The 18,746-nt window shown below is 38.0% G+C and overlaps 1 protein-coding gene across 5 annotated transcripts in view; it reads right to left on the bottom strand.

Annotated features, from left to right (window-relative positions):
• INPP4B (inositol polyphosphate-4-phosphatase type II B) overlaps positions 1–18,746 on the bottom strand; it is a 364,993-nt gene that overhangs the window by 89,359 nt on the left and 256,888 nt on the right. For all 5 annotated transcript variants that reach the window (XM_074588896.1, XM_074588899.1, XM_074588900.1 and 2 more), the window contains 4 exons: positions 17,587–17,799; positions 12,347–12,488; positions 1,925–2,097; positions 788–911 (listed from right to left, as the gene is read on the bottom strand). In XM_074588896.1, coding sequence (XP_074444997.1) covers positions 788–911; positions 1,925–2,097; positions 12,347–12,488; positions 17,587–17,799 — 652 coding nt within the window. The remainder of the gene's footprint in view (positions 1–787; positions 912–1,924; positions 2,098–12,346; positions 12,489–17,586; positions 17,800–18,746) is intronic.

Raw genomic sequence — 18,746 nt, 5'->3', positions numbered from 1 at the left:
TTCTGAAAGTGTTTTTAAAGACTGTCCTGCTGATGGAGGACAAAGGTTTTGAGAATAACAACAGCGAATATCATGCAAAAGGGAGCCAGACAGCAATCTCCAAGTGAGGATCTGCAATTGCCTGTGCATTAAAGAGCTGCACAAATGCTAAATCCGTCTACTTTGGTCAAAATCTCTAATTTGGGGAAGGTTTCCAATACACGCAGTTCAAAGCATTTTGAAACATACGGCAGTTTCTGCCTCCAAATTTCCTTTTTAATACCTATCAAATGATGGCATCTGTAACAAACTAGGAATTAAACCGCTTCCAAGCTATGTTCACATCACCAATACTGGCACAGTCAGGGCAGAGGCTGAAAGAATCACTAATTGTTTAAATCTGCTGTTTGGGTTAGCTTTATAAACCTGCCATTTTGGGTCAGGCCAAATGCCTATACAAATGGAGACAGTTTTTATTAAAACAAAAAGTTCCACCAGCCGCACTAAGGAAGGAGTCTTCTGTATTTAAGACAATGTAGTTCAGCACTCTGCATGGAATAATTAACAACTAGTGTTCTCAGAGGAACTGAGAGTAAAATATATGAGTAATTTTTGATGCAGAATCCACAACACAGTATCAATGACTTCAAGTGTGCTATGATATGGAAGCCTGCTCTCTCCTAAGGATAATATTTGTTGATTCAGTAAGCCAAATTACTGGAAGCAGAACAGAGATTAAAATAAGAACCTCCTGGGATAAACTTCTGGTCTGGATGCATAAGGAACTTAGTCCAAGAACAATACTTACTATACGTACTAAGGAGTCCTTCATATTGCACAAGCAATCCAACAGTATGAAGCTGTTGTAAAAATCCTTGATCGTGTAAACCCGTGTGCAATTTGATTATAAACCCACACACCAATCCAGCAAGCTATAAAGATAGCGAAAAAATGTGAAATTAACAGATGTGCTGCTACAACATAGTTGAAATGAGGCTTGCTATTATTATACACAACAGAAGTAATATTTAGATATTTGAGAAAACAGCATAGATATTTCTGTTTAGTGACTACATAGATAATTTCATATTATATATTATTGAGGCATTTTTTGCTGTAAAAAGCAGTGAAATATTCCCTTATTTTACATTAGATAAGCTTCATTTGTTTTGTGGGGTTGCATGTTATTTACACTGACATAAGTGAGACCAGAATCTCCGCCGGCAGGCTATAAACACACAATGCTGTGAATTACAATGGATTTGAAAGCAGTTAGACACCTAATGCAACTGAATCTCCTTGGCAGTTGCACCCTCACTCCTTAATTACGTTAGGAAAAACATATAACTTAAGGGAGAAAATTAGATGAATCATTTAGAGAAAAATCTATCTGGAAACAATGATCTACAGGAGAAGATCAAAAGAACTTCAGTTATTTACCAAGAGAGGACAAGTCTGAGAAGAGACGTGCTAATAGTCTTCAAACACATAAAATACTGCTACAAACTGAAAACAAATAATCTGTTCTTCATTTCCAAGGTGACCAGGAGAAAAAAAAATACCTAGCCGGAATAGCAGCAAGGAATATTCAAGGCTAGACTTGAGAACTTCACCTATGGGTGAGGATACTGGCATATAATCTAGGAAGACTAAAAATACTTTACAGCTCTTTCTTTGTGCAAAAGGGAGATTAGGTAACCTTTCCCAGTCCATTGCAGACCTAATTCTCTGACTCAGTGATACAGTTACTATGGATTTCCATTTACTATTAATTTCTCTATCACATTACAAAATACATAAGTGGATGTAATGGAAAATATATGAAAAAGTTGTGTTAAATTGGACAAAGAAAAAAAATCAACAAAAAAGAAAACCAAAAACACCGGCATGAATAGTATACTTAATTATAGCAACAGTAGGAGATAAGTGACAGAAGACAACATACTGCTTGACTGAAGACGATGTCTCTTCTTAGGGTCAGCATCAAACATTGTGGCAAACCACAGGCAAGTTCCTGGAGCAGAACAAATGCCATCGATTGCTTCGCCCTGGTCACCACCTCTCCCATGCAGTCCTTCAGCGTAATCACCAGGGGATAAAGCTGTTCATACCAGTCACCTAGAACAAGACAGACCATCCGTTCCAAAAGGGAAAACTTGCAGTGAAAATTCTTTCCAGAACGGAAAAAGGGCTGCAGTGTCTGTGTAGATTGTCCTATACTTTAAAACAACCCTGCAGCTCTATCCTAACCGTTGGTTGAGGGAAATGCCACCGGATAATATGCTTAGAGGTAGGACTCAAGCTTACCGCCAAGACTGGGGCTAAATCCTTGGTCTGAATCCAGCTATATCCTGAGACAGTGACATTTTAACAGACCTAACTTCTCTGTAAAATTCGCATTGAAGTGTCATAAACAGAGCACGCAGGGATACATGTGAAAACTCATTCAGCACAAGATAAACACAGTGGAGATGAAGATCTCCTGTTCTTTCCAGCACTGACAACTTGCTATCTAAACAAATGAAGTACCACAAAAAAAAAAAGGGGGGGGGAGGGGGATGAGCCTATATTTAAGAAAAAGTGGATGCTGGAAGGCAAAACAAGAAGAAATAGATATCTGGAAGGATATTATCTGTTTAACGTACAGGCTGGAAAAATACTAACCTTCAGGTCACTTTCCTTCTTTTTAGCTTCTCTCTATATTGTTCTCTTTAAATATTTAGAGATATTGAACTCATTATTTTTTTAGTTACTTTGAGCAGAGAGATTTAGAACTATTTTGTAATACGTTTTGCTCTGTTAAAGTATATGCTAGGAACATCAGAAAAAACAAGCTAGTGAAATGCTTGAAAAATGAGACTCCTTAATACATTACAAATGAAACAAAGTGATAACTAGGAAGGGAGGAAAATCAGAGCAGCTTACTCAAACTTGCCCAATTACCCAAGCTTTTCCTGAATTTTTCAGGATTTAATAAAATCAGACCTGCATTGTAGTTGCATATGGTTTTGCATACCCCTCTAAGCTGAGCAAATAATAATTAAAAAAATCTCACCAACCCTCAGAATCTACATCTCAGTTACATTGTTATAGTTTAAAATGAAAAAGAAATCAACACTCCAGAAGAATTTATATAAAAATAGGGAGTGTAATCAACTTAATATAGTCCATCACTGACTCATATTTTTTGTAGATTAGTGCAATTAAGAATCAATGATAATTAAAATCTGTTCAATTTAAATTGTAATTAGGTGGAAGATAGCAGCACGTTGTTTCAGGTAACATTCTCAGTCAGGCCAACGGAAGACTCATTAGTACTGAAGAAGTTCTTTAGGCAGGAAGACGTAGCTGCCTGTTTCAAAGTCAGTTTGGCTGGGATGCAGATAAATATGTAAATGAATACAACTGTAGCCAAGAGGACTGGAGAGAACTTTGAAGGCCAGGAGAAACTGCAAAAAAAATAAGGCGCAAGAAAGAGGAAACAGGAACAAGGACAGAGCAGTCACAGAGAACAACTTGGATTCCTTTGCAAATAATGTCTTTGTGGTCAGACGACGCGTTTTAGCACAGTCATACATATTTAAGTGTGAGTAATACAGATTGAAAAACCGTTCCCTGGAAAACGGCAGTTATGAAGTTGGAGCCATTGTGAACAAAACAGAACATAAGCCATCCCCAGTTTCATGTTCCAGCAAAAAAGAGGTGAATTTATACATGCCATTGACTAGGAGAGAGCTGATACACTGCATGCCAAGGTCTGGTGTACACGTTTTAAAGAGACTACTGAAAAAAAATGGAGAGCTTGCAGAGGAGAGGTACAAAGATTTAGAGTTTAATCTCCTTAAGCCTATGAAAAAGGCTGAGCAGCAACTTGATTTCCCCTCTCCATGAGGAGAAAATAACAAGTACTAACAGGGATGTTTATTCTAGGGAATAAAAGCAAAAGAACAACCAAAGGTCGGAGGCTGCTGTGAGACAGTCAAATTTAGAAATAAGGTACACAACAAGGTGTGACATTACTGGAAGTCGGACTAGACAGACCAGACAATCTAAACTCTCCTATCGAGTCTTAAATTGTAGTACTTTATTAAATTAATCAATAAATAAATGCCAAGGAAAGCAACTGCAGCAGAATAAGATCAAAAGATGTAATGCATACCAAACCAGTGAACAGGGCTGTATGTGATTAGAATGGAGTTCGTTGTCTGCTCCTGTTTTGAGCAAATAATGAAAAAGATCATATCTGGCCACTTTAAAGTAGACGTCAAGGTACAGCTAATAAACATCTGTTCCACTTTCATGGGAAAGCAGAGCTGGATACAGACACAGCCAAGGATCCTGTAAGTACAGTGACAGCCAGGGCAAGGGAGAAAAAGCTGAATTTCTAGAATTAGCCACACTTCGTGAACCTGCTATTACAATTTTAGTTTACGTGGATAGGGCTAAAGAGCTTTACTGATACTCTTTTCCATAAAAGAGGGGGTCACATACTGTCCATAAGACACATAACACTTGGATCTGTTTCTACTGAGCGGCCACTTAACCACTCAATCTGCGCTGTGTATTTCTGCTCCTTTATGAACGTAACTTTGTATTTGTCCTTACTGAACTGCATCTGAATACTTCAGTGCTCCATTTTATCAAGATCCATTCTAATCCTGCTCCCGCATCATCCATATTTCATAAGCCAAGTCAGTAATGAAAATATTGAATAATACCGGACCCGGAACAAATGTAAGTGGATTCTACTTCGTGCAGCCCTCCAGATTGGCAGTAAACAACTGATAACTACCTTCTCTTAGGATTTTCCAAATTATTTTGCACATATCCTGTAGTAGCTTCAAAATCATTTTCTCACAAGGATTTTTTGGGAGAGACTACATATTTGGAATACTAACTTACTAAGATAAATAATTTTTGTCAGTCGTAGTTGCATTAAGAAGGACTTTGATGATTTGAAATTCTCAAGACCATTTTTTCATTAAAGGAAATAATCCTATTGAGTATTTAATGTCCTAAAGAATACCGAGCTTTTCTTGTATATGCATTTTGTTTTGTAGAAAACAATAAAAACTGTAAGTTTGTAGGAAATCTTACCCTAATGGCTGAGGAAAGATAAATTATTTTATTATAGACTATTAATAGAATTGTACTTGACAAAAGGAAAGAAGACAAAACTACACCCTCATGTGATTAAGTTATCCATAACAATCTTCTACTCCTTGCTCACACTGAAAATTCTTGTTTACAATTAGTAAGGATGTCCGATCCCCAGAAGGTGGAGCTAGTTAGCAAATCTAAGAGGGGGCTTGCATCGTTTCTTGAAAACAGTATATTTATGAATGGACTAGTATATTCTCGTGTTTATCCTTCTATTTTAAAGCAAGTTTAGCGTGTTAAGATCAAAATAAGAGGTGTATCTCAGACTGAGGTCTTGGAAGAAACAACTCTACAAAAAAACCCTATATAGCTGCTCAATCTTTGGTCTGTTAAAATCGCCACATGTCACTCGTTATGCAGGATATCTTGTTGCAAACACTGCAGCAAGAATATAAACAGTAACAGTGCACAAGGCTCCAAATACTCATCAGAAGCACACACTTATAGCAAATACTGCAGCTTTTAAGTTGCTCCCTGAAACCGAAAAGCACTGTGAAACTGAAGTTTGTGAAACCAAAAACAAAAAGCATTTTATTTGGAAGTTTACAAGTAAATTCAGTAGAATTTGGAAAATAATTTTTTCTTGTATGCAAGGTATAAATATGGAATACTAATAAAATTCATAAAGGGGTATTATTTGTAAACGGAGCTTTAAAATCCCAGTCTAAATTCAGGTTTATATTATCCTGACCTAACTTGCCACAACATTGCTGATACGCAAGGCTACTGTGTGGTTACGAGCTACTGCTTACGTGTCTAAAAGAGTTTGGAGAAGTACAAGGTGCCCTACAACTCCTCCTTCATGAAAAAACTGGCAGTCAGCTCACAGTCAGTTGTTGCTGCAAAGATGACACAGGGGGCCCACCATGGCTCAGGACCTCTAGTCCTACAGAGACTGATGACAACTTTGTAGAATTCACTTCAAGGACTTACACAAGTACCTTTTAAGTTACAAGTGCAAGATTTGCGTCCTCTACACAGTGGAAAAAGAGGGAAGAATTAACTGAATAAGCAATCATTCCCAAAAAGACATTAGAAGCAAGAATGGAAGCAACAAGGAGACAACATGATGGCTGTCAGGTTGCTAAAATGACAAGGGCAGCCTGTCCTGTTTGGAATATTTAGCATCCAAACAAAAGAGTCAAAGCCTACCAATGAAGCAGGGAAATGCAATTCAAAAATTGTGCTAGTCAGCCACTAGAAAGGAAATTAAAACAAGGAATAAAAGCCAAGCACATTAACATGGAAAACGGAGGGATGAAATTAAAAGAAGCAGTATCACCACAATGCAGTTAGTGTAAGATTAAAACAAGAGTATGTGCAGCAAAGCACTGAGTAAATACTCCACTTACATTGCTAACAGAGAGTTGTGGGAGTTCAGTTTATGACAGGATTTGCCCTTTGGTTGCTGGAAAATGCCCTTCAGTCCCATGTTCTCTTAATCAACACGCCTACCCAGGCAAATGACCTGCTTAGCACCCAACTAGTCATTTCTACGTGCTAATATTCAAGTTGCAATATGTCAAACTCCATGTTAAATTTGATAAAGTTTGACAGAAAAGCAAGCTCCTGCTCTTTTCAAAGACAGGCCCATTGAAGTGCTTATTAAGATGTGCTAGTAATCAAACAGGAAAAGGCCTAAGGCTTTGGATTAGCACTCACTCCTATCTCGTTTTGCCCTGGCGACACAGAAAAAAGTCACTTGTGTCACTGCTGTCTGCACCACCTAAAAATCAGTGTATATCTTTGATGGCTTCAAGTCACCTCAAAATATAAATGGTATTAAGTTAAAAACTAAATATGGAATTAAAAATAGAAGAAAGCATAACGTCATACTCTTAAAGGAACAGAGTGCTCTACAGATGTATGGGAATGAATGTAACAGCAACTATCCACGACTTAGAATCACAGAACAGTTTAGGTTAGAAGGGACCTTAAAGATGATCAAGTTCCAAGCCCCTGCCATGGGCAGGGTCACCTCCCACTAGACCAGGCTGCTCAAAGCCCCATCCCGCCTGGCCTTGAACACATCCAGGGATGGGGCATCCACAACTTTTCTGGGCAACCTGTGCCAGTGCCTCACCACCCTCACAGGAAAGAATTTCTTCCTAATATCTAATTCTAAATCTCCCCTCCTCTGAATTTATTTTTTTAAGGGAGGTTTAAAAACTGACTTAGTTCATGTATTCAACTTTGCACCATAAAAAGGTCAGCTTCCTACTTCTTCATCTTGCCGCTCAGCTTTTGGAGTTCAGTTTAACTCAGTATGAGGCCTCAGCTCTTTGAGAAAGGAGGAGGTTTTAGCTCATAATTCTGCAGCATTTCTCACAGGAACACCAAAACCCTGCAAAAGTCTTCCTGGTATTTCTGCAGTTAATATAATAGCAGTCTACTTCGCATAGTTTGAGTGTCCAGAAAAACAAATTTGAATTCTTGGGGATATATTATTCTATTGTAATTCTCTGAGATTTTCTATACTGTTGCATGAATTAATAGTGAAAATGGAAACCATCTAATCATACCAGTATCTCAGCAGCTTTAGTCACAATGAAAACAGAAAAAGACGACAACAGCAATAACAGACGTAAAGCTGAGGAAATTTAATATACTCAAAACATAGGAGTAATGGATAAACCTTGCTATAGAAGTGTTGTGCAACTAAATATTCTGATGTCTTGTTTAAAAAATAGGTTTTTTGGCTACATATAGCCTAGTTAAGGACCCTATCAAAAAGAGAAGGATGATATAAAAGTAAGAAGGAAAAGAGAAAAAAAAAGTGCAGAAATAGAGTTGATGCAAAGACAAGCTTAAGAGGACAGGAAAGAAAAATGTGAGGAAAAGGAAGGGAAGAGAAAGTTGCAGAAGTGTTTTTGTTTCCTCAAAATAAATAGTGTCTGCTACTCAAGCGAACACAGACCAAGGGAGAATTTTTCATCTTCCTGACTAAATGATAATTTACAGTAAAAGCTCTTCTTCTGAAGATGCAAACAAAATGAGAACACAGTTTTATTTCACATTTCTACCAGCATTGCATTGGGAGGGATGCACTGAAAGGATACAGTGTCCATCCCTACATCACTGAAAGACAAAAAGGTTTAATCTAGACTTATACAGTCCCCACCAGCTATCAGATTATTCAAGAAAAATTAACCCACGTATGCCCGTAGCAATGTGGCTATGAACGGATGTTTTGAAATATGGCAGCATTCCCCAGGTGCTCTTTGCTATCGATGCTGAAGGTCACCATTGGCCAATTCATCTGCCCAGCAACACAGTTTATGATTCCATAATTCACTTGAGGCAAAATCCAGGTGCAATCAGGCTGCCAACTCATATTGTTTGAGATAATGTGGTGGATTTTGTATGTAGCAAATTAGGGAGTACTCACCCAGAGCCAGTGGAGGAATGGCTGGGTGATAGTTGTGACGGTGCGGTACAAGGAGCAGATGGAAACAACAGCCTCTTTAAGCAGCACAGCTAAACATGGGGATCTGTCAGGGGCCGTGTAAGCATAAGAGCAAACTACTGTGTTTCACTGGCACCTCTAATGCTGCAGGACAGACTTTCACATTCTGACTCCCATGGAAAATGAAAAGGCAAAAATAAAAAGAATGTAATGTTGTCAAATAGTTCTCCAAGGCAAACCAGCCTAGAGTTAAAATAATAAAAAGACACCCCTCTTTAAAATCCATCTGCTCTTCCTGATTTATCCTGTAGAGAAATCATAATCCTGCCACTGATGAAACCATAGCATGTTACCTTGGTAACTGATAACTCAAATTCAGTCTTAAGAATACACTCAAAGGTCATATTGCACAAAAAGTTAGGCTAAGGAAGGTATAATTCATGTTGAAAGGTAAGTACAAGAAAAAAGTGCCACCGATATTTCTGATTACAAAGATTCCATACAATAAATATAAGCACGTTGGGGGAAAAAAAGGATAAGATCACACGATGTCAACACTGAGACTGCAAATAAAAACTATCTTAGGAAGCTCTGAATATACATTATGACAATATCTATACTTATGGGAATGTGCTATTGCTCAAAACCATCAAAATTATTGTCATAACATTTTCTACCATGTGTGCATTCTTTGACATCTTTTTCATTGTTATATGCGTGAAAAAGAATTGTATTAAAGCAGTTAGGTTCACTAATATAAGCAAACATTTCATCTCATACTTTAGGGAATACTTTTCAATGTTTTGGTCAAAACCATGGTTATTCCCCATTTTTCTTACTAATGGCAGCACAACTTTTCTTCGGATCAACTCCAGCACTGAAGCAGTTTCAGACTCAAAAATCTATCTGTGCCCAGACATTTGCAGTGTTAATTAAATAGATTATGCTCAAATTATGGTATAATATACAATCATCAGATATGGCAAGCTTTTCACATATGTAATGCTTGTGAATTTTGTGTAGCATAAAATTCTGTAATTTTAGAAACGTAACTATGGGTGTAAACACAGTATGATTTTATATCTAGGAAAACGTTATGAACCCATACAACCAGGCTTCAGATATAAAATGGAGCAGAATAAAGGCAGAATCTATAATCCTAAACTTAGAATCTCAACCTCTATGTAGGTGCTTCATGGTGCCTTCTAAGGGCTTCATGTCAAACTTAAGAGAGGGAGGTGCAGAGGAAAACAAACATATAAAACCACACTCTCACAGCAAAGTGAAGCATGAAAAATTATGGCCCCAAAGGTTTTGAAAAACCATTAGGCAACCACGTTTGGCACACACCTGGATGGGTCTTCAGAAAGCTCCATCTTTTAAGTCCTATAAAAGAAAGCAATTTTAAAACACCTCCCTTTCTACGTGACCTTGAAAGTAGCCCTATAAGCTGTCAAATACACTGCATGATGCTCTCATGAAAACATCATTAGGAAATTATGTCTTCCTCAAAAAGCTGAACATGAAAACAAAGCCATCTGCCCCACAAATCTCCTGCAGTTCCCATGTGATGGTGTGTTGCAGAACACTCAGCACAACTCAACAGAAGCACTGACTCTGCTCTCACAGAAGGGCACTTGCACTGATTCAAGAGAAATAGGGAAGGCCCTCAAATGAGGGAAAAAGACAAGAATTTATTTTGGTGCCGTAACATCTTGATATTTTTTGTGTCCTTGGCCTGTCAGCTCCAGAAGGCAAGTCCTCATCTGAATGAAACACATCTATAATTTTCTAACTGTTACAATTATCATTATTGCTTAGCAAGAGGTACCTTTCATTCTATTTGATGACTACTTTTTATAGTACTTAAAAGGAAGTAACTTTTAAGTTTCTTTGGCTTTGTGAGCTAAAAGCTCTAAGCAATATTTCATTTGCCTGGGTAGGGTGTGTGCCTGGATCAAAGGTAGCAGCACACTTCTTTTGTAACTACAATCAAAGACTCAAACGGACCGGTTAAATACATTTCACGGCTTATACAGAATAACAGAAGTCAGGAGGCTGAAGAGAGCGAAGGAAAATCTGTAAACATTCACGTTGCTAAGCATGTCAGAAGGCATCCAAAAAGAATTATCCTAAATCATGACTTTTTTCAGACTGGGGAAGGAGGGGGAAACCTGAAGTTTTGTTCCATAATTATGGAATACAGATAAAAACCAGTACATGCGTTTCCATGTATACACATACAAATGCACTGCAGCAACTTGGGGGAAGTTTGTGTGAAAGTGTCCTACTGCTTTACCTGCAAAACATTGCTAACAGACATACTGGATTTCTGCTTACAATAACAGAAAAACCTATTAGTACCAGGGGGAAGAGAAGGGAATTACACACAAGAACAAATATTCAATTTTGTTCTTTTAATCAAAATCAGTGTGCTTGGGCTCACTTTCTAAAGATTCGATCAAGTTGACAACTACACCTACCTCACTGTTGAATATCTGTACCTTCTTATCTGAAAAAGGTCTGAAAAACGTAGAAAGTTAACTGTGTGGATACTTTGTACCTGCAAACAAAGATAATATCGTATCTCTCTCTAACATTATAGGGATACTTGCCTGCTAGATAGAAACTCAGAGAAGCAAACAGGTAAGAAATACTCTGGTGTCTGGACTATTCATACAAAAACAAGCCCAACACATCTAGCACTGAAAACAAGAATTCCAGTATGCCAGCACAAATCTCTCATACTGGTAAAGATGCTGTTGTTGCAGCTGCATTAAAAATCAATAGTACAACCAAAATCTGTTGCACAAAACTCACCAGTACCACACAAATAATATATAGCTAAAAACCAGTTTAATTCTTGTTATGTAAGAAATGACAAATGAGTTTTCTCATAACTTCAGAGCTCTTGATATAAAATTATGACATTAAAATCTGAGGGGTGAACAGAGCAGGTAAAGGAAAATATAGGATAAAATACACAATTGAAAAACACAGCCAAAATTATACAAAGCTTCATGAAATAAAGTGGTTGTACGGGGGTTGTGTGTTGTGTTTTTAACTGGAGCGTGGCACAAGAGTTGGTTCTGATTTCCTTATATTTGGACTACCATCATTATCACTAAGGAGCTGTTTCATTTGTTGCAACATGCTTGCATATCAGAAAGTCTCGTCAGAGTTATGAAGCAGATCTCATCCACACTTAGAGAAAGCAACAAGGAATGTAGCCATCGGAGAAGATAAGAAGATTTAGCAACATGGACCTGCTGTGGACAAAGTTCTCTTCACACCATCTCATGGAATCACTCTAATTAGCCTTCAGTATTGACACAGATTGACAACTGTATTCAGGGAAAAATGAATCTTAGCAAATCAGAAAACAGAAATCGGTATATCACATCAGAAAAGTGGAAGAGAATGACGCTGAAACAGAATGTTCACCTTCCCTTACAAGTTTCTTATGGGGTAAGACACGCTCCAGCTTTTTTTTCTCAAAATGTTATATTCAAGTAAAATCTAAAATAAATGAAACTACATCAGCCTTCAAAGGAAAACATTGTGGTTTCAAAAGGTTTTCATTGTAGCACAAAAAAATTGATCATGGCAAGCCATTTGAGCACACAATGGAGCTGTAATTTGATAAATAGCCTTCCATCATTCAAAGCTACACCTGTGCAAAACCTCACTATCAGCACTCTCATCAAATATGCTATTGACTCTTCTATATATCATTTTTCTGTGACTTTTTCCATTTTTATTTACTGTAGTCAATGATTAAAAAAAAAAAAAGTTCCTTACCGCCTGTATGCAACACCTTGCAATCTGCTGCTGAAGGGTCATTTTCACTCTCTTTACTGTTGCTGACGTCTTTTTCAAGCAGTCTGTCCACCATGGCAATAACGCAGTTTAAACTCTTCCCCACATTGGCCCACACTCTGTCCTGAAAAGAGTATAATTATCACTGCACATTACTGAAGAAGAAAAAAAGAGACAATACTAACTTCTTATTAACACCTTAAAGCGGAGACAGAGATGTCCAAATTACTAGAAATATTACTAGAAATATAAGGTGTCAGCATATTACCATTTTTCTCATTCTTCAGCCTACTACCAGCTTAAGCCTGCAATTAAATGACGGAACTGAAACTGGGTTTTTCATACACTGTGCTTCAAACTCTATATGAAAATGCATGCAAAGTTTCAGGTCCAATGACAAGGAACTGAGCAGTTTGTTTATTTGAAATAATACAGTAGGAGCGTAGACATTCAAAGCCTCGCCAAATCAAATCTCATGTGCAACTGCCAGTTTTGCCATAGTACTTGACAATCTCTTTTTGATGATTTAACATACCCTCTATTTTATCACGAGTTACTCTGTTAAGGTGAACATAAACTTAAAGGACTAGAATTAGAAACTTGCTATCATGACATGTTTATTAGGTAACACAATCTCGATTTCATTCTTAACCTCTCACACAAACTGCGACCATCACACTTAACTGAGTTTATAATAAATATGAGAATTACAGAAGTAATAGAGCTATTGAAGAAATTCTACGCAAGTGGAGAACAAAAGAAATAATGTGAAATGAAAGAAAGAGCCGTTATGGAACAGAGATACAGGAAGGGTCCTTCAGGTGCTGGATGCTGCAGAAACCAAAGCTCTTGCACCTACTTTTGTGGGGCTGAATAAGAAAAAGGAGAAAAAGGCAAACAGTACAAGAAATGAGGCTGTACAAAAGTCAAGGCAATCAGACTAAAACCAAAACATCACAAACTCACAAAAAACGTGTTTTAATGCTGAGTCATTCTGAAATTAATGCAGAGTAACCAGAGTTTGCTTGAGGGTCAAAAATGGGAAGATAATTTCACTGCTCCTCTTTCTACCTTATAATAGCCAGAAGCATTATGCATACATCAGGCCTTGAGGCATAAAAACAGAGTTGCAAGAGACAAGAAAAGAGGTTAAAGAAAACTGAAAACTCAGAGAAATACCATAGTTCCATATAAATGGTAACACTTGGAAGTTGGGTGAAGGCAAAGTTAGAACTACCACAAAGACAAACATTTAATCTAAGATTTATTTTTAACTATATGACACACTTAGGCCATTATCCTGACTAGAGCGGATCTGATCTTTCCCTGTTCTCTCCACTTAATGGCACACCCTGTGACAAGCGGGCATCCTGCCCTGAGGGACATGACACGGGCCTGCAGACAGCAGCCTGCACCTGCTCAATCTGTACAGCAACACAGCTGCCCAGACCCGATTCCTGGAAAGACCTTGTAGGGCTGCCTTAAGGACAAGGGAGCATTCAGTGTTACAGGTGGGTGGATGTGGGAACTACGGCTTGATCCTCTCCCCAGATAAACCCATGCCTTAATCATACTATGGAAAAGGTATTGTTGATTTAGAAGAGGCAAAAAGCTGGTCACTCTTATGCAGAACTGCATTTAATCCACAAATTTTATTATTTTTATTTTAAGTACTGCTGCACTTTAAGTACAATGCCAACATGTGGAAATATCTTCACCTGTACGCCTGAAACAAACCATTAGACACATGACTATCTGATATTCACATGTGTAGATACAATTTAAAGCCAAAGACAGAGGACAGGTATAGATTCCTTCAAAAGTTCATCCTGTATGTACCTCAAGCGTTCCTGAAAAATATTTAGAATATGGGTGAAATGATTGATTTCCACCGCCCACAACTATTGTTTTGGGGAGAAGGATTCTACGAAGAGCAATGAAACACTGCAAATAGTAAAAATTCTAGCCCCAAATAGCTGCGAGGTTTACCAGAGAGTAGCAGGGAATTTCAGTCTTTCTAGTCACTGGAGTTGCTGAGGTATAGGAACTCAAGCTGCTCAGCGTGGCTGCAGCAACGTAATTTCCCTTCCTCCCTCTGTTGGGGGAGTTTAATCCCAACACAAAGAGCGTTAAACTCTTAATGAGCATCTGGAGTTATTGCACAAGCAACACAAATATGAGCCCTTGTTTCACTTTGGAAAGAACACTTTTCTCTTTTCAAACCAACTATTAACCCAGCATCAAGATGATGTCTATACAATATTCACATAAACATTCCCCGAGGGTTTAGAAGCAAAATTCATCAACATCTGTTGACAGAAAGCTCACTCTTATTATTGTATATCTGGCTTTTTTACAGATGGGCAAGTGAGAGGGAGCAAGGGCTTTGGCATCACGAAGCTGGGCACTTTTCTTAGGAAACTTGAACCTGTAAAATAATTGTCTTCATCCACCCAATTCAAAAAATGTAATTAATTTCCATCCACTGTGAAAATATTACTAAAAGGCAATTCAACTCCCTCATTTCAGAGAGCAGGCGTGGAAACTATTTTCTTGTCATTGCACCTGACTGGATGTCATCCTCCTAAGCACTGCACAGCGGAGCCCCAGAGCCTGTCTTTTTGTTTTTACAGGATTCTCAGGCTTTCTAAATTCACTACAGAGCTCCTCAGTCATCTCTTGTCCTTCCATATACACCACTACCTTTGCGTGCTTTACTTGTGCCAAGTATCACACAGCAACCGCGTTCCCCAGTGCTCTGAAGATACGGTGTCTCCTTCATGCGGGTTGATAGACATATACTAACTTAAGGTGCTTTTGAAGTATGCTCATAGATAACGCAAATAACTAATGTGCATGATTAACACCCTCTTGTGATGCGACAGTGCTTTGGAATGGAATATATCATACACAGGTCAGTATTTCAGACCCGCGCCCAAGTACCGTGTCAGGATTTGCACACAGCTTATTGGAAATGCCATTTTATCTGTCCTTTGTAGCTCCAAACACATTAACCAGTCAGTCAGAAATGTAGAGCAGAAACGTCTCCAAGTGGCAATGGGCCCACCTTTTCTTGTATTATACATGACAACATGCTGTGTTCCCTCCTGCAGGGAGGTTCTAGGATAGCAGAAGCAGCTGGCAAGAGGAGAAGAGAATATCTACCCAGAGGCACTGTAAAACTCTCAAGTTAAATATTTTTCCTTCAACGGTAATGCCTACTGCCTACGTGCAGTGCACCAATATAAATACTGCTGTCAGCTATTCTGGGATGAACATTTGTACTTGGTATCAAAGAAGAGAGGTGCAACACAGTATTGCTATTGAGAAGGTGGCTTTTTGGAAAATACTGGTCACTCAGTGAAAGGGCACTCTTCAGTTAAGAAATTGGGAGTTATTCCTTAAAGGTATATTTGGATGCCAGGGAAGGGGGTGGATCTCACCTAGTTTTTAAACGCTGCCTTGAATTCACTTTTGTGATGGTGGTTAAGATAATGCAGTCATTGGAAGTGGAAGGAACAGGGTCAGCTTAGAGAGTTGTTGGATGTCACTGATTTAAATTTTGGGCAAAATTAAAATTGAAATTCCAATTGTAAAATGCAACTCTAACACTTATTAATAGCGGGAGGGGGACACACCCCAACACTGTGCATACAAAGCAATGTATCGCAAAGTTTTTCTCCTTTATAGTTGACTTTCAGAGTAAACTAAGCATTTTTTCAAATTTTACATGTGATTATTCTTTCTTTTTTCATCATGCTAATGACAATTTGATCATTAAAGGCTGCATTATTCATTCCCGCCATTGAGAGAAAGAACTGAAAAATAATGGAAGCCTACTCTTTCAAATTTACAAAAAACCAAAATTTCTCTAAGATTTATACTGCCTCATGTTTGACAGCGACTCTGACTCAGTTTAACTCTGAAAATACTTAAAGATACACTTAATTTCAATCAAGCAGGTAATCTTACTAATTCAGTGGAAAAAATAGGTAGACTTCAAACTAATGTGCTTATATGTTTTAATAGATGAGGACCAAGCACCCAGTAGAAACAAAATTTTTAAAAAATCAATAATGAAATACAGTAAAGCTAGTTTCCCTGCAGAGACAGAAGTACTAAATTAAAACACAACTGGCACAAAAATTCTATTTCTCCAATGCTCCGTTTTAACAAATCTATTGTGATATTTATTTTCCTGAATGTTTCAACAGTTGGTAACAAATATTTTGTCTTTCATTTCAAGGAAAGAAGAACCATTCTAGCCCCTCAGGTTGTTGAGAAAACATGAAAAAGTGAATTCAAAGTTCTAAACTCAGAACACAAATAAAAGAATGAGTTATTTATTTATTGTTTAAATCTCATGACTACTCAATGCATGGGGTTGGAGATAATTATCTTTTCTGTAGAATAAATAGATTCTTCTTCCCTTATTTGTGATATGGATAAAAATCACAGTTCAGGTGCAAGCACTGTGGCTCACACATGTTATTAATTATTTACAATAGAGATTAATATGCTGGCATCCTTTACGTTTATGAGAATACAGGGATGAACTGAAAGTATGAGCCTGAACTGAATAAAAATAGCTTGAGTTCAGGGTCTATATAACAAAGAAGCAGATCTATTACGAACACATCCACCAAAATAATTAATGTATAAAATCTCAGCCATATAAATAATACATATCTTTGAAAGATATGCTAAGAATGTTAAAATCTAAAAGCCATGATTCATTCTTTTATGCAATCTCAGACTTCCTCTAAGAACAGAGTTTAAGGGAAAACAGCTCTGTTTTGCTAAGGATTAATTCATGTGTATTTAAACTATTTATATTCAGTCTTAGGGGAAAAACAAAACAAAAAAACCCTCTGCTCATAATAGTGTATGCCATTCCAGTCTCCTTACATCTGCCTAACTAGCAAAAAGAACTCAAGTAAGAGCAAAGACAGACTATTTTCCTGTCTGGGCAAGCAGATACTCATCATCCTCACTGTTATATGCACAACCAAGCAGTCACGTAGAAGCACACTGTACTTAAGAAAATTCTTTCAAGTTAGTTTCAAAATATACAATGCATCTGAAAAATATTAGTTCACGGTTTTGCAGTCTTTCCCCCCTCCTCCCCCCTACAATAAAATGTACACTTAGGGCTTGTATTTGTTTATGCTGATTTGTAGGGTTTAGGATCGCATACCAACGAAGAAATTCTGACTACTTACCCACTCTTCCTCATCATACTCGGAATGATGGGGTATAGAGTCCTGTCTTTTAATCTGAGAAGGATGGTCCTGATGCTGTAAATCGCCCCCCTCCTCTGCGCTGTTCCTAGGCACGGCTGGTTTCTTAAGGGGACAGCCAGGCCGGGCCGTGTATAGTGCTAAAAGGGCACTTCTGACCAGCTGATCCTTAAATGCGTGCACAAATAACTCTGTCTAGAAAAAAAAGACAAATGAATGAAAAGGTTAGACCAAAGAATGCAATACTGCAACGTAGCTATTATAACACTAAATTACCCTTAGGCAGAGTGGATATTTGTTTCAGGCCAGCCTGAGAAGCAGAAAACAAAGTAGACCAACAAATAATGAGGAAAAAAATCAAGGATTTTTGGGACATCATCACATTCTACAATCCCATTGTTCTAAAGATTAACACAAAAGTACAGTATCTGTCATAGAGATCATCATCTTTTCACACAATCCTATTTTATTAGAGTTTCAAATTTTGCCTGCAGAGACAAGTCTCTACAAGAAGCAGTTCCAAGAGCAAGCAACCACTGCTCAATAATTTCTGACTATGTGTCAGATAAAACATAACTAACAAATTTAAGGATCTTCTTAACTAACAACACACTACTCTGCTGAAATTGCAGTATCTGCAAAAGCAGTGTTTCCAGAGATAAATTTTGGTACGTGTAGGTATCTACCCAGGCATCAGGCAGGTGATGACACCTGATTTCTAGCTTTATTTTACTTATTTTTAAAGAAAGGAATCCTTGAAGTAGTTTTTCCAGGCTCTCTGAGGATGTTATTCAATCACTATATCATTTTTCTAAACCCTTCTTGTTGACTCTGACAGCTGGAAGTTTACCGTATTTTTAAAAACCTCCAGCCTCCCTGCATTATTTATTTCCCTTCCTCCCCAGTGTGAGGAGGAAAATCCTTGCTGTATATGGTCTTTAGCATCTCAAGACTCTGTCTCCACATAACAGCACTTGTTGTTGCCACCAGTCTGCCACACATGCCCATCTCCTGCGGTCACACACAACGTTAAACAGGATTCATCTGTGGGAGTGGGGAGAGCACGTACCCTGCCACCATACCCCATCCAGCACATCCCACCCAGACTGCCAGAGCTCCTCTCCCCGGTCACAGGCGATGAT

The sequence above is a fragment of the Larus michahellis genome, chromosome 5 (genome assembly GCF_964199755.1).
Source record: "Larus michahellis chromosome 5, bLarMic1.1, whole genome shotgun sequence".
Taxonomy (NCBI): Eukaryota; Metazoa; Chordata; class Aves; order Charadriiformes; family Laridae; genus Larus; species Larus michahellis.
This window is presented reverse-complemented; position numbering and strand designations above follow the sequence as displayed.